The 15,780-nt window shown below is 38.9% G+C and overlaps 3 protein-coding genes across 9 annotated transcripts; 2 read left to right on the top strand and 1 right to left on the bottom strand.

The window, feature by feature from the left end:
* The first annotated feature begins 138 nt into the window (after window positions 1-138).
* Window positions 139-1,624, top strand: LOC105276096 (probable 28S ribosomal protein S26, mitochondrial). Its single transcript, XM_011333445.3, has 3 exons — window positions 139-282; window positions 620-869; window positions 1,012-1,624. The coding sequence occupies exons 2-3, from the start codon at window positions 631-633 to the stop codon at window positions 1,454-1,456; spliced, it is 684 nt and encodes a 227-aa protein (XP_011331747.1). The 5' UTR covers window positions 139-282; window positions 620-630; the 3' UTR covers window positions 1,457-1,624.
* A 438-nt stretch (window positions 1,625-2,062) lies between these two features.
* Window positions 2,063-15,724, top strand: LOC105276077 (Kv channel-interacting protein 4). Of its 5 annotated transcripts, XM_026970207.1 has the most exons (6): window positions 2,063-2,198; window positions 2,447-2,705; window positions 12,413-12,640; window positions 13,131-13,201; window positions 13,354-13,572; window positions 13,833-15,724. In XM_026970207.1, exons 2-6 carry the CDS (start codon window positions 2,546-2,548, stop codon window positions 13,941-13,943), a joined length of 789 nt encoding a protein of 262 aa, XP_026826008.1. In that variant the 5' UTR covers window positions 2,063-2,198; window positions 2,447-2,545; the 3' UTR covers window positions 13,944-15,724. The 5 variants fall into 5 exon arrangements, with proteins under 5 accessions (XP_026826008.1, XP_026826007.1, XP_011331721.1 ...); XM_026970206.1 differs by having other exon boundaries at window positions 2,095-2,705; XM_011333419.3 differs by lacking the exons at window positions 2,063-2,198; window positions 2,447-2,705 and adding an exon at window positions 9,473-9,803.
* Window positions 3,012-7,721, bottom strand: LOC105276068. 3 transcript variants are annotated; one of them, XM_026970202.1, is made up of 4 exons: window positions 6,490-7,721; window positions 5,849-6,085; window positions 4,521-5,682; window positions 3,012-4,238 (listed from the first exon to the last, which is right to left on the bottom strand). In XM_026970202.1, exons 2-4 carry the CDS (start codon window positions 5,918-5,920, stop codon window positions 3,712-3,714), a joined length of 1,761 nt encoding a protein of 586 aa, XP_026826003.1. In that variant the 5' UTR covers window positions 5,921-6,085; window positions 6,490-7,721; the 3' UTR covers window positions 3,012-3,711. The 3 variants fall into 3 exon arrangements, with proteins under 3 accessions (XP_026826003.1, XP_011331709.1, XP_019885994.1); XM_011333407.3 differs by having other exon boundaries at window positions 6,947-7,721; XM_020030435.2 differs by having other exon boundaries at window positions 4,521-5,664; window positions 6,947-7,721.
* Window positions 15,725-15,780: the final 56 nt, after the last annotated feature.

Raw genomic sequence — 15,780 nt, 5'->3', positions numbered from 1 at the left:
AAAAATCTTACCTGAAAATATTTATTTTTAGCATACAATTGCATTCGGCGATAAAGTGCAACGCACAATTACGAAAAAGCGTGCACGATACAAACAGTAATTTACATGCATTTTGAATGCGCATTGTGAACGCGCAGGCGCACTATGTGATTGATTAGCAAGAGAGAGAAAGAAAGAGATAGAACGTGAGAGCTATCATAACCTCCTTTTAAGCAAGAAGATAACCAAAAAGAGCCGACACAGCGATAAAATATTTACTTTAATCCTGGAAAATATATTGTGGTACTTATTATTATAAAGTATATTTAATATATTCTCAAGTTTGTTAATATCGTATCTCATTTATGCTCTTTAATTTCGTGTGTTTGTGAAACGCAATGCAATATCATGTGGTTGATACGAGTTGTTATATTTTTGTTATATGTTATAATTATTGAATTAGAATCGTATTTTAAACACGTATTAATTTAAGAGTGATAATTAGTTGATGTAACAACACAGCGATTTAAATATATTTAAGATAGTAATATCGGAATAATAGGAATACGATGGACGATACACGTAGTAAGAGTAAATGATAATAACAGTGCAATTTTAATAACAGCAAATCCCTTCGCAGCTCTAAAAACGATGCAGGTAATGCGGGTAATGAATGCCAATGCTCTGACGATGAGTACCATCGGATTCAGCGAGTTCATCCCAAATTCCGTTTATACACAATGTGTACGCTGGAAGAGAAAGCCAATTTGGTTGCCCCCGGCAAAATCCAAGTTATTCCGTGTACCAAAGAAACCCGTCATACCTGACGTGGAGAACCAGGAGCTTCAGAGTTTATTTAATCATTATAGGACGTACATGACGTCGCTTAGGTACATGTGCAAAATGTGTAGTTATATAATTCTAAAATCACATTATTATTTTCAGATTTGTTTCGCTAATAAGATACCTGAAATACTACTTATCAAAGTTCTTGTATCTCCAATTGTGAATTAACGAGCAATGTATTTCCAGGACACACATTGAGCAAGTACAGATGGCAAATAGACAAGTACAGTTCGACAAAGCGGTTATCAAACAAATGGAGGAAGAAGATTTTCAAGCATGCAGCGCCATAAACGACGAGTGGAATGCTAAGATAGCCGAGGAGCGAACGGTCAGATTGGCAGAGATGAGGAAGAGGCGTAAGGAAAATATCTTAGAGAGATTGGTGGAGCATGAGGAGAGGCAGGCGAGGAGGAACCAGCGGATCGACGAGTGCATTAGAAAAGCCAAGGAAGAAGCACCTACGTTTATCACTGCGGAGAACGTGGACGCGGCGATCGAGGCGTGTCTGGAGAACGTTGTCGATCACAATCGCGCGTTGGACTTGAATGGAGAATGGCACGTGGGCAAGTACCCTCCCGTCTCGAACCAACCTGCCGAGGAGACGCAAACAGCAGCTGTCGCCGAGCAATAAGCTTAGTTTAAAAAACTGACAATTAGACTACTCGGAGAGATAAAATAATGTGATGGACTTACTTTGCTAAAGCATTTTAGATCCTTGTTGAAAAATAATGATAATAATTGTACGAACTGCAACTATTGTATCAATTCAATAAATATCCCGCGCGATTGTTCCCGATTGTATGTACTTGTTAATACGTCTGAAGAGTTGGACGATATGTAACTTGAATGCATCATCCGATACGCTGCTGTTGTAAAATAGACGCTCGCGTGGCTGTACATGTTGCATAGTTAAAATTTTACCAAGTTTTGTCGCAGAAATATTTTTTATACAAAGTAGTTTGCAGGATGCATAATACTTGTGATTTAAATATTAATGACAGACTAGTTGAATTTTTCTATCATAATTAAAATCAGTTCATCAAGTTCTTTCGCGGCCTTGGAGCGGGCACGGGAGAAAAGTACGTGAAACAGTCCAAGATAATTAGGGCTGCACGCCATGGAGCACCTCATTAAAACCGCGCGACTCGAATACAACTTGACTGCACTCTCGGCATGTATATACATATATGTACATACAGGCTACTGCTGGCTGCTGCATTTACCTGCTTCCCTTTAACGCAGTTCAAGCGCAGTCCTTCGCGAACAGCGCGCCGCCTCGCATCACCGATTTCGACCTCTTGACTTTTGAAAAAAGAAGAAACGCGAGAAAGCTCCGTAATTCAAAGTTCTGATATACGTCTTAACGAAAAGTGGTAAAAAAATTGTTTTGAAGCCTTATTGTATGAAAAGTTTCATATTTTATATCTCGCGACACGTATATATTTGGATTGAATAAGAGTAATCAGAACATACCTCGCAAAGTTGTAAAGTACCATAAAATGTTTTATATTGTAAACACGCGTGTTACATGCGTAAATTAAAACGAAAAATCGATTTAAAGAATTCTCCTTATCTTCCAATTTTTCCAACAGAATCTAATGATATAATTCTCTGTTTAAAGGTGCGATTTTTTGTTGAAATAGAAGTAATTCGAAGATAAAATATCGTCACTATTCTTCTAAAAGATCGATAGGATTTTAATTATTACGAATTAGCGGAAATGTACAGTGTACATGTGACACCGGGAAGATCCTCGGACCGGAAGAAGAATCCGTCTGATCTAGACGAGATCGCAACGTACACAGGACGGAGGAAGGAATCGATCTCCGTGAAGCTGAAAAATTATATCCGTTCGCAATTTCAGCAGGACACTATATCGGGTGAGTCGGAAAAAGTTTAATGTTATATTCTATTCTATCTATAATTATATAATGTTATATTTCTATCTATGATTTCTGCCAAATAATTATCAAGCATATAAAACGCGCAAATTAGACACACGCACGTGGGGTTTTGATGCATGAACTTTAGTTGTTTGTTATGCATTAAAATATATATATCCTGCAGTTCTATTGCATACTGTAACTAAGAATAACAAGAATCTTTTATATCATTTATTTATTAATAATTTTCTGTATAATTTTTTGTCTTTTATATTATTAATTTTGTTAGTTTCTATATAATGTTAGTTTCTATATATAAATTTCTCTATATAAATTTTATATATAAAAATTTCAATACTTTTTTCTTGTATATGAAAAAAAACGTAAATTCCCTTACATTGCGCGTCGCACTTTCATGCGACTAATATTCTCATTACTTAGTTAGGAAGTATTCATCACTCTATTTTCGATCTACAAAATCTATGATCTGTATCTGCTCTCCTACTTCTCTAACTGTTCTGAAAAATTTGTATGTATCAAAACGGAACATTCAATGATGCAAAGTAGAAAAAATGCTCAAAAATAGTTCGGTTCTTTTATCTTTCGCAATGCTATCGATTATTCAAATAATAATCGAAACTATCGATTATTCAAATTCCGTTTCTGCACATTATCGATTTCCGTTTGGATATCGCTTTCATTCCAGTTCCAAGGTGGCGAAATAATTGCGTTTCACTCGTTCATGAGATCGAACAGAGGAGTAAATGCATCGCGCCGGTGGCAATCTCACGAAATAATCGCTTAGGTATCATCGTGCGACTCGCCCTAGTTTCAAGCCGGAATAATAAGTCCGGAGATTCCTCCGCGAATTAGAAACGAAAGAATCATCATTGTTGCGGGAAAACAATTGTCACTATGCGGAGAACGCGGTCCGTTAAGTATCGTCCACTTATCGATCACAATCCGTTAATTATTTATTTACCGTAAATGACACGCGCGAATTCTAAGTCTTCATATCTGACGTATCCAGGATATCGTCAATATGATTGGCGGTAACGTTGCAGAACAACGAGTCTGATACCTGGACGTTCATGTCGTCGCCGATGGTCACTGGTTCGTATTGATTCATCCACACGTCGTTGATGGCAGCTTCGGAGGTATCGTTGACAGTCTCTTTCAGCTCGTCATTAGCAAAGATGTTGATCGGGTGCGCCGTCATTGTCGCAGGCTGCTCGAGCAGATTGCTGGCTGTGTTGGTCATTCGCATACCCTGCGATGCGTCGTTGTACAGCATCCAGTAGGGCGAAAAGGAGTGCTGTCGCTGTTCGGCGGTGTATTTGTGCTCGCTCGAGCAACTGCTGTTTGTCAAGGTGGATCGTTGTGAGACGATCGGCGCCGCGTAACAGTACACGCAGGACGTTTGACTCAGCTTGGAATAGTCCACCTGCTTCGTGACGTGGTAGTTGAGGATGTTCTCCAGATTGTTGCTGGCCTGGGTGGTCCACTTCGGCCAAAACGGGTCCACCGTTCCTGATTGACGAAGTCGAGTGTTAATTAAAAATATCAGCAGATTTTTTCACGAAATATCTTCAAGAAGAACATGATTGACGTTACACGTAAAAGAATGACATGTCCGTAAAAATGTTTCGCGAAAATGTATTTCGAATACTTCCCGTCTAACGCGAACAAAAAGTCTATGTTACAATTACCTTCGTTATATATTGCATTCCCCATTTATTTTCTATATTATTTTTATAATGATGTTAATTTTTTTATTCACGATAATGAAAAGTAAGCAGAACAAACGCGCACCATTTGCCGGTCTCTGCAAATTTCTCGCACCGATCTCCTGATTAACACAATTGTCCATTCCTGCGACCGCATTACTTTGCTGTTGCTCCAGTCTCTCGTTCAATGGATTGTTCGTTTCCTGAGTGAGTCGAGGATAAAAATACTGATACTGCTGATCGTTTGGATAGATATTTTGTTGAGCGTTACTGTGTCCGAAGGTGTCAGCGTTGTGTAAATACGCTACTTCCGTCTGGCTACTGTGTTTACTGAAATTTTGCAGGTAATAAATATCGTTAGGCTGGCTGGTTATTGTATCCGTGCCGGTTGCGTAGTTGATGTCCTGCGCATCAAAGTTGAGGTAATTCTGATTGTCGTTGCAAGCGGGATCAGTCTGATACTGATAGCCCAGATCGTTATTTGCGTTCGCGGCAGTTACGGTGGCGGGGTCTGTATTATTATTATAATAAATCGTGTGGAACACTTTGGAGGACGGCAGATCGCTGACGGGTACTTCCATCACGCTGGTGATCGTCCAGTTTTGATAGGGGTTCTGCCGATTGTCCACGTCGCTAGGAAATCTGTTGTATTGATCGTTGCTAGTTAGGATGCCAGGATCCTGAGGCGGCATTAGACTCGCCTCGTTCAGCAGGAACTCGCCCTTGTTATTCTTCAGCAGTCCGTAGTATTCGTTGGCGTTGGCCACCAGTTGGTCCTCGGTGTCGTTATTTTCAGATTCCGCGGTCAGAGTGTCGGAATTGTCCAACAAATTACTGGCCCAGAACAACGAACTGGCAATCTCGCCGAGATTGGCGCCCACCGGTGCCTGCAGCATCCTCTTCAGCAAGAACGAGCCCTGCGGGCTTCCTTCGGGCTCTTTCAGTACTTGGTAGTCGCCTCTGTCGGTCGCGATCGCCAGCGGATCCCCTGGATCAATCAAGCCTGCTTTTGGGTAGCTTGGTTCATCGATAGGAATCGTTTGTAGACCGGGCGACATCGGCATAGTACGCAGGTCCACGATACTCAGGTCCTGCACCTGGTTGTTGTTGTTGGCATCGCAAGTTTGAAATTCCCGTTGGATTCGCTTGAGCAGGAACTGCTTGAACTCCTCGTAATGCGGGATCTTGTTGTCGTCATCCTTGCTCACGATTTCCTCCTCGGCGCCGATCTGCAGAAACGGGAAACACTTTGCCCGAAGTCAATCATCGTCGTTCGTCAAGGAGCACGTTGCATTGCAAAAATTAATAATAATTCAGTATTTTAACGTTTTTAATTCAATCATTTAACGTTCGTCGAAATTGGCGGTTCGATCGCAAATTACGAATCTGAAATAAGAATTTATAGGAACTCACCCACTGATAAGAGGCCTGCTGTTGCGGCTGTTGCTGCGGCTGTTGCTGGCAGTAATAGTCGTCGTCGGCCATTATGTAGTCAGGACTGTGCAACGGCGTCGACGTTATTCCAAGTTTAGAGTCCTTCGACTTCCTCGTCTTCCTCTTGCGATTCTTCCTCAGCTCCTGCAGCAGTCGACTGAATTCTGCCTCATCTCCGCTCCTGGCAGCTTGCAGAACTTTGACCAATACCTTTTTCTGCAATGAAATAAAAGAATCGAATGCAATACCTTGGAAAGAAGATATTTTGAGAAACAAATGGATTAAAAGTGATGAAGGAGAAATTTTTAAACGGAATCTTTGACACAATCACTTAGAACTGATTTAAATAATTTTCAATGGTGGGGTAGTCGGGATATTATTGACATACTAATACATTAATATAGCAATAAATTTGGGAATATTAAAATTTACAAAATTAATAAATATACAGATCTATTGGAAATTATAGATATACTTTAAACTAGATAGAAGATTGAAGTGGAGAGTGCGATTATGGACGGACATGATCAATTAACAACTTCAAGAATTTAATCTTAGAAGATTTCCTATCTCAAATCGTAATTAACGATTCATAGACGAAGGATGGGAATTTGATTAACCCTTTAAGTGCAGGATCCTCCATCATGCACCGATCATCCATGTCTCCTCGGAGCAAGTAGATAAAGACGGCGGCAGTCCACTAGTCGCCAACTAAATGCCCGTTAACTGGCGACTAGCGCAACCCTCTGCACGCGCGACGGCAACGTCAATCCGAACGTTGCATCGACAACACTCCAAGGAATCGATCTTGGTTAGAATCCTCCGGATTTACGGAAATCGCGCTCTCGATCCGGCCGAAATTCGGGCGATCGCGACCGGCAGGTGGTCGACTCCGACTCGAGGATGTGAGATTCTTTGAATTGCAAGAACCATGATTGGCCGCATCGGAAATACCGTGTCGGCCGTGCGGAAATTTCGAATAATTGTCGCAGACTGAACAGAGACAGACGAATTAAAAGGGACGAGAAACGGGAACGGTTAGGCGTGTTGGCTGCGCCGATGACGATGACAGCTCACCTTGATGTTACCCGGTACGTGATACCTCAAGGCCAGAGCCTGCAGCTCCTTGTAGGACAGCTGCCCGATGTCACCGCCGACGTTCATGTTGCTGCTGCTGCTGTATAGCGGAATTTCGTCCGTTCGTCGCTCGTTCGATCGGATTTCGAATTCGAGGCGACTAGGTTTTAGCGCGAAACGCCGTAAGGCTCGTTCTCAGCGGGACCGCGGATCCAGGTACCATTAGATTGGTACCGTCAAACGATATCAAACGCGACCGGGGCCAATCGACGATCAAACTAATATCGATTGGTCCCCGTGCGCGAGATCAAAATGCTATTGACCGATAGCCGAATCAACTGGTTCCAATCATCGCCGCGGAAATGGAGCACCAATCCTGATTGCGAGAATATTTCCATAATTCTGACCTAGGAAAAGGGTACTGCACGCGCGAGGAAACAGACCGACTTGAAGTAGCGATAACCGCGTTTCACGAAATCCACTTCCGTTATCCGTTCGCGATCATCGTCCGCGGAAATTTTCCTGATTCACGTTTTAATCGCGTAACGTGACGGTCGTGTCGCGAAGCTGTGTTTATCAGGTTTTCTCCCGATAAGTTTGCACGGTGGAAAATTTGGATGACATCACGGTGGCGTTACGGTAACGTTAACATTTTTTCATTGTAACTGAAAACTAATTTAGTTAAAAGTTCACAGTGAGATTATAGTGCTACGATAATCGTAACACTGTCATGTGTGCAAAAAGAATTGACATCAATTTATGCGAATAAATTTTGTTGCAGTTGGCTTTCGCAAAGTTCGATTAACTTTCATCTCGATCTATTGTTAGATGAGATTGCACAAGATATTGCAAAACGAGCTGAAAGAAGAGAAGAAGCGGGAGCCTCTATAAAATAACAAGTATCAATTAAAGCGACATTTTTAACGCCTTGCCAAATTGCGTCATAAACGAACTCATGTTCTTACCGTGCCACTTTAGCGTATATCGACTCGCCCGCGGTGTTTGTTTACATGGGAAAAGTCGCGAGGTCCGCCAAGAGTTCGTAAAAAATTTATAGGAGGCCCGGATTGGGACGTGCTACGTGACAGCAGTTATATAGGAGCATCTGGAAGCGAAATATGAACAGCGATAAAAGGATGGTAAGCGTCTATGAAATATTAAAAGCTTATAACAGTTTTAAAGAATAATATTTTTAAAGACGACGTGTTGCTTGGGATTTGTTACCTGCGCAGTTACATGTCGTAGATTTATTTCTGACGCTGTGGAATAAGTAATTGAGATGTCAGAAGATAGCGTTTTAATGCGACCAATTGCGACTTCGAGACGATATCGACGTTTCAGGTGTTATTAGTGTGACAAAGCTTTGAATTAATAACTGTTTGCTATTTCTGTGGAAGCTGATGAAATTGATCCGTCGACTTATCTCGTCCACTTGCCCTTTTAAAATTCGATCTACAGACTGTCTAAGAGGAAACGAACATCGCACAGTTTATCATTTTGAGCGAAATTGGAAGAATATGTCATCTCAGGGTTGAAATCATAAAATTGTTATAAATGAGGAAATTTGTCGCTTCAACTTGAAGATCTAAAAAGAAAATTCTTGTTATTATTTGCAGCTAGTGCATTAGCATTACGTTTGACGACTTAATAACTTGTCAGTCGCCATGTCAGCGTTTTTTGACAATTATATCGTTCCTATGGGCTAATGGGACAAGTATCTATTTTTAAATTGAGTCCATTAACAGCCGAGATGACCCAACTTGTCAGCTGGGATGATGTCTCACGGCAGACTACTTCAATAATAGAGTTTATTATTGGAAAGACGTTGATGAACCGAAATCGGCTGACACATTGTCAATTTTGCGTAGTATATAATACGCCCGTTTGCCGGTTTAGCTTGAGTAGTTTTAAAGCTTCGGAAGCCTCAAGGCTTTTAAAACAAGAGTTTTAAGACTTCTATTTTTAAGAGTTTAAAGACTTTTATAGTTGTTACCTACTACTAGGTCGGCCTTCTCCCAGATCGATTGTAAGTTTAACTGCAGTTCTGTTTTTCCCCTAATTTTTTTTTCTAGAAATTGCAAAAGCAGAAAATATGAATTCAGAAAATTCCATGTAACATTTAGTTAGAAAATATAAATTCTGGAGATTTATCCATTATCCTAGATTAATATCTTTTTTTTCTACCAGGAAGAAATTAAGAAAAGAAGAGAATTACAAGCTGGATAGAATATTTTTTAATGCATTTTTTGCTTCTCAACATCTAAAATTTAACGATATAGAATTGCAATTCCTCTCCTCTTCTTTCTTTATTTCCTTATTAAATTCTTTAAAAAAATTGCAAGTTTTATGTTTGATATATCTAGATTTACATTTTCTCTTTAAATTTTTAAGAGTTTTTCAATGAATTTTCGATTTCTTATAATAGCATTCGGAGTTACTCGAAGAGTCTTTGAGCCATTATTATCGCAGACTATCGAAGATCGTCGCACTTGCGCGGTGAATACGACGAATGACACGTTTTCCCACGAAAACCTCCCAGTGGTTCAGTGTGGTATCATCGGCACGTCCACAACTATCGCCCTGACGGACGTCGGGTGACAACAGCCAGCGGGGTATCTCGTGCGCAGCATCCGCAACTGCGTGGTGGTCCATTTTGCGCTTTCTCTCCCCAGCTCCGTGCGCGTGCGGAGGTTCCTCGCGAGAAGCATCGCGTGTGCATCGCGGGATGCATCGCACCGATCAGTGCTGGTAAATTCAATCTCGATATCCCGTCGGCGCCGATATATCAAAGGGCACGCCGAGCAGGAAGTGTTGCGTGCTTGCTGGCCGATGAAGGCGCGTAAGAGCCGTGACAAAAGTAAGTCTGGGAGGCGATAACGATCGTTAAAAAAAGACTGCCGCGATCCAAGCTCTTCCTCCTTTTTCTTCGCCCGTCTGTGTCGGTTCGGTCGTTCAATATACTCGCGGCACGACGATTGCACAGCCATTGCTTGGACCAGTCGATCGACTACACAGCGGAGAGCGTCGTTGACGAGTGAAGCAACAGCCGGGGTTGATATCTGCCGAATGCAGCACCAAGGTGCGATGATCAGTGATAGGTCCTTACTCTTCTTCTCTTACACCTTTCTCTCCCCCGTGGACACAGGTTGCCTGGTCTGTCTGTTTGTCTGTCTGTTTTGTCCGTTTGTACGTAGTAAATCCCATGCTCTGTAAATGGTAGTTCTCGGGGCTGAATCCAACCCTTGTCACACCAGGACTGTCAACGTGTCAAAGATCGCATCCTTTGACTTGAATTTTTGGATTGCAAGCTCGGATGGTATTCTCAGATACTATTTTAATCCCTGAAATTTTGTAGTTATTGATTTTAGGACCTTTCGACATTTAGTTCTCGAGATTTGTGAGCTGTTCGATTTGATCCTCTTCTCATTCATTCTTTCGATGAAGTCTATTTCTCTATGGTATCACGTTTTCCGAGAAATACTGGATAAAATATTTCTCAAATCTCACTTTTGATGCTTTTTGAGATGTTTTGTGCAGTGAAGATCTTGAAGAATTCTTAAAATTGCATATTTTACCTTTGAATTTTAAATTAACCATTTTGCTTACATATTTATGATAGAACCCTCAGAAAATTTTTACATTACATTCTTTAATTTTTGTAATTATAGAAACTAAGATTTTTAGATAATTTACTATTTTAATTTTATTTCTTTAGGTCTATAGTTTTTTAATCTCTTTATATTTTAAATTTAATTAAATTCTGAAAACTTCATATTATTGTAATATAACATCTTATATCTTTGAAGTATTAAAACAGTTTATAGCATTTTATATAAAACAAATTAACTAAAAAGATAGAACTATTGTTTTTGTATATTTTTATATACATATATAGGAAATATCTCCTGTGTATTGTTAGCGATAAATTTTTTATAAGAACCAAATCCTCAAAGAGAGAATTTAACTAGATATTAAGGATCCATGTTCCTTCGCGAATATTCACGCAGCTTTCGTAAAAGGAAGGGTTGGTCAGAAAGCACGGAGTAGGAGCTGCAACGTTACCATGGCAACCCCGGATACCCGGGGACCAGAGAGCTAATGGTTGCAACATGCGTAGGGGATGATCGAAACGTCGCAATTCTTTAGGAACTGATTTTTGGCAAATTGCATTTAGTGTATTGCGAAGGACATAAATTTACGACACAATTTACGTCTCTGGATTTTTGAGAACCCGGATCTCACAAGTTTTTAGATTATATTATTCCAGTTTTATATTTTTTAAATCCCAGATCTTTAGATTATTAAATCTGTAGATTTTCCGACCTGAATTTGTAGATTTCTTTCAACGTTTATATAGTATGTATCAGACTTTTTTGTATTTTAGATTTCTTGATTTCTAGATCCTTAAAATCTTTCTGTTCTCAGATCTTCTATTCCCTAAATTTTTCCTTGCAAGGTATATATTGTAGAGTACATACCAAAAAAATTTATAGTCTTCTAGAGAATCTCCTTAGGTTCTTTCTGATAGTGGTAGTCAGTAAACTCTTAGCGTTAGTTAGTAGTATAACATTTATTAATTATTATTTATTCATTTATTTATTTCAATAAAGTTTCTCTACAAAAAAAGCTTAAAAACAAAGTTGTATCATCTTCATGATCTAGATTTTCAGCAAAGAAGTTATGTTATTATTTTTTTCAAACATCTTCCCTTTCAGAAAAATTGGACGCACGCACGTATTATAACTTACCCTTGTTGCAAGAAATGTCTCTATAAGCAAGTCTTTTGTGAAACAAATTGATCACTAAACCCAGCACTGTAGAATCATACATATGGATTCTCTTCACCCTGAAAATTTGAAGAATGTATCCTCTGTCGCAATGTTCTTCAAACTCTTTTAATCTCTCTCAATCTTTTCTTCTGATTCTCTAATGATTTGGACTACAGAGATAGAGGATCGCTGGTTAAAAATATTTATATATTAAAGATACTTGTATATTAAAATTGTAAATTTATTTCAGTTTGCTTAACTTTCTTAACTATAGAGTCTCTTTCTTATGATATAGACATATAACAAAGCAATAGTGATAAAGTCTGTGAATATTTATGTAAGAAAAACGAGCGATCCTTTGTGTAGCACAAATTACCCCTCTCCATAATCTTACCCCTGTTGTCTCTCGTCAACTTCTCACGACTTCTCCGCCTGCAAGTCTACGCACTGTGTAGGTCCCCCTGTGTAGGGTAGAATATGCTGTCCCCTTTTTCAAGGTTATTAGGGTCACGATGGAACCCCTCATGTCTTTCTTTCTCAAGTAGAAAAGAAGAAAATAATGGAACCTCCTCCCCCTTGGCCATTATGGAGCCCTCCGAGTGAGGGATATCTTTTTTGTGCTTTGACGAGGAGGGAGGAGGTGAAGGACGAGAGGGAGCGAAGCAGTCTTAGGAGTGAAGGGCTTGCGAACTTGCAGAAGGAGAGCTTGAAGGACTCGGGGGCGTTTTAGGGAGCTCCGGGGGCGCCGCGCTCGCTCTTGGCGGCCGACACAAGCCGGAGGAACTCGCGACCCTCGCCGCCACCACGAGGTTTTCCCGGAAGGAGATTCAACTGATATACCGGGGCTTCAAGCAAGAGTGCCCGACCGGCCTGGTCGATGAGGATGCCTTTAAGCAGATTTTCTCTCAGTTCTTTCCGCAGGGAGGTAATAAAAGGATGATAATGATGATGACTTTGATTGTTCAACTGAACGAGAAAAATTCATTTTTAACATTTAAAAAAATTTTTGATTATAAAGAGAATAGGTGATTGTAATTTTATTGTAGTGAAATAGGAACATTTCCTTCGACGAAACCTTCAAGGTTCGTTCACCAAGGTTTATCTTTTGTAGAAAGTAAGAAATATATCAAAAATTGCCATCTTTTATTTAAAATTCATAAATTTTTAACTTGGCATTTTTGGTTTTAAAAGACTTCTGAACTGCTTGATAATCATTAAATTAGATTTAAAAATATAAAAATAATATGTGAAAACTATTATACCTTTATATATATTTTTTATATGAATCACGCACACACATATCGGTTATATATATTTCTTTAATAGACACAAATAATGTTTTCTTATGTTCTACGACACATGTGCACAGTTTTTAATTATCATTACCATTCCATCCTGATCACCACGTGTTTTAGACGCGAGTCAATATGCTCACTACGTTTTCAACACCATGAAAAGGAAACCGTCTGGCAAGATCAGTTTCGAGGTAAGCTACATAGTAGATAAGACGTTTTAAAAAACACGTAAAACTACTCCTATGATTCCAAAGTCTAAACTAACCGAGCAGAAGCCAGCGGATCGAAATTCTTCTGTGCGAAAATCCGCAATTTCAAACTAACGTGTAAATTTTTCGAACAGGAATTTCTTTCCATACTGTCAAAAGTGTCGAGAGGATCGGTGCAAGAGAAGCTGCAATGGGTATTCGGCCTGTACGACCTAGACGGTGATGGTTTAATAAGTAAAGAAGAAATGCTGGACGTCGTAGGCTCTATCTATGAAATGTTGGGTCGTTACACACAACCGCAGATCCTCGAGCCGCACGTGGCTGCTCGCGAACACGTCGATCGCATCTTCCACGTGAGTATTCGCTCGACAGCTCAAAAATAAAGTATAACATTTAAATTGTAATCAATTGAGTGAAATAATTTTTGTTAAAAATTCGCAGAATCAAATTTTTGTGATTTTACAATCTAATGATTAAATTACAGTTATTTTTCTAATTGCACGCTTTGTCAGTGACGGTAACACCTAACAATAGATGATAACAGATGACGAAAATCGTACATTAGGATAATTAATTATCCTAGTTATTATTAATGTCTTCTGAATATTTTTAGTTAATGGATGCGAATAAGGACGGCGTGGTGACCATCGACGAGTTGGTGCAGTGGTGTTCCAAGGACGAGCAATTGTTGCGAAGTCTCGACACCCTGGACACCGTATTATGAGATCTTAACGTCCCATCGGAGTTTGCAGTATCGGATTATCAACCACGCTTTGAGCAATGAGTACGCCCAGTCACGCAAAGCATCGTAAATCTTTCCATCGATTTACCCACCTCTATACAAACCGTATAGAGTAAACTCTATACGAACCGAATACCAAACGATCACGCGTACGAGAAACAATAATCGAAAAAGTCAAAACAGAAATCTTTCGAAGAAGAAAAATTCTTTTGAAAAAGAAAATGTAATTAAATCTTCTTACTAATCGTGAATCTATTATTTGCATGGATGACAATGTAAGCTGAACAATTCAAACCTCCTTTTGCGATGAAGGAAAATCAAGCGTACCATCACCTGAAATGTCATTGCTCGAAGCGTATCTTCAAGAAAAGACGCTGAAAAACCCTTTTGCACGTGTCTTTGTAAATATGTATGTATCCCGTTTACCTACCCAGTCTTTCACATACAACACCTCTGATACATCACTCGAGGGCCTGAAAGAACCGACGATTAAATTGCTTTCAACGTATCTTGAAGCTTCACAGCTTTAGAAAATGTTCGAAAACTTAAAGTTATATATTGAAATATTAAATTATTATATATAAAATTGTTACATTAGTTATAATCATGTCTCAGAAATGTCGATTAATCGCCGGTTCATCCAGATGCTCAAATTCTTGCAAGAGATAAATATGGAGGGAAATTTGACCTACAAAAAAAAGGGAAATTCATGATCTTGCAATATCGCAGAATTATTTTAAGTATAAATTTTTGCTCTAGTTTTGCAGAATACACTTTCATAAAAATTCCGTTTTATTAATTTTTTAAAAGTTATTCGCGTAGTGTTGTAAAGTATTTTAGCCTCGAGATTCTCATAATACTATATACATAAAAATCTCGATCTTTTGGGCACAAGTCTGTCCTATTTCCTTAAAATTTTCAAATTTGATCTTTCAATCTTAATATATTATCGTGAATGCTGAATTTGGATACTTTAGCTATCGATTACGAAATTATACTTTGCTTAGACCAAGTGAAGGAAACCAACAAACGTGTTCTACCGTTCACCTGGTCTTTACATCTCGTGTGATTATACTGTACCTTATTATTACATAATGTTATCGACATGAATATAGAATTATTATATTAGAGATATAAGATAACCCGTTGTCTGCCATGTGTATAACATTGATAATAACGTAAGAATATTTCTTAAAATATTTATTCTTGAAATTATTATATGTCTTCTAAGCTCTAATGTCTTTCTTGACTTTTCAATATTTATAATCTTGTAATTCCTAAGTTTTACGATTCTTGAAATTTATAATTCTCTGTTTACAAAATACTCATCGCTCACGGAAATCTAAATTATTTAAACATTCTTGCGCATCTTCAACTTTCAAGAAAACAGTTCTCTTTTTGCAAGTAATTAAATTTTCATGGCAGATCAGGTGTCGTATGCCTATTACACTACGCTCGTTCCCAAAAATTGTTGAGACTTAAAATTTAATCTCTAATTACAAAGATAAGATACATATTATTGACTTTGTTAAGGGAATATTTCATGGATCTATTTCTGGTTCGCATGCACTTTGCGAATTTCTCAGCGTTGCGAGCAAGAAACACCGTGTTTACTGATGTTAGAGAACATATAGCGTGTACGTACATACGTATGTGCACTTTTTTTGTTAAAATGCATGTACACTCGTGCATACCTGAGAAAATAAATCTACCTTTGTACCTCGAATCACTGTGTTATTTTCAATAAATACGCATATGCTACAAACGCCTCTGAGAAGATTTAAAAATGCCGCCTTCCACAAGTAGAAAATTTTGACGG

This window comes from Ooceraea biroi, chromosome 6 (assembly GCF_003672135.1).
Source record: "Ooceraea biroi isolate clonal line C1 chromosome 6, Obir_v5.4, whole genome shotgun sequence".
NCBI classification, from domain to species: domain Eukaryota; kingdom Metazoa; phylum Arthropoda; class Insecta; order Hymenoptera; family Formicidae; genus Ooceraea; species Ooceraea biroi.
The sequence above is the reverse complement of the archived record's forward strand: the minus strand, read 5'-3'. Positions and strand labels throughout refer to the sequence as shown.

Excerpts from the sequence above, each read along its gene's own strand:
- LOC105276096 (XM_011333445.3), top strand. The coding sequence starts at position 631 with ATGCAGGTAATGCGGGTAATGAATGCCAATGCTCTGACGATGAGTACC. Across the intron at positions 870-1,011 it reads ACGTACATGACGTCGCTTAG|GACACACATTGAGCAAGTAC; the intron begins GTACATGTGCAA and ends ATGTATTTCCAG.
- LOC105276077 (XM_026970207.1), top strand. The coding sequence starts at position 2,546 with ATGTACAGTGTACATGTGACACCGGGAAGATCCTCGGACCGGAAGAAG. Across the intron at positions 12,641-13,130 it reads TCAGTTCTTTCCGCAGGGAG|ACGCGAGTCAATATGCTCAC; the intron begins GTAATAAAAGGA and ends CACGTGTTTTAG. Across the intron at positions 13,573-13,832 it reads ACGTCGATCGCATCTTCCAC|TTAATGGATGCGAATAAGGA; the intron begins GTGAGTATTCGC and ends GAATATTTTTAG.
- LOC105276068 (XM_011333407.3), bottom strand. The coding sequence starts at position 7,033 with ATGAACGTCGGCGGTGACATCGGGCAGCTGTCCTACAAGGAGCTGCAG. Across the intron at positions 5,683-5,848 it reads AGCAGGCCTCTTATCAGTGG|TGTTTCCCGTTTCTGCAGAT; the intron begins GTGAGTTCCTAT and ends CTTCGGGCAAAG. Across the intron at positions 4,239-4,520 it reads TTTGCAGAGACCGGCAAATG|GAACGGTGGACCCGTTTTGG; the intron begins GTGCGCGTTTGT and ends TTCGTCAATCAG.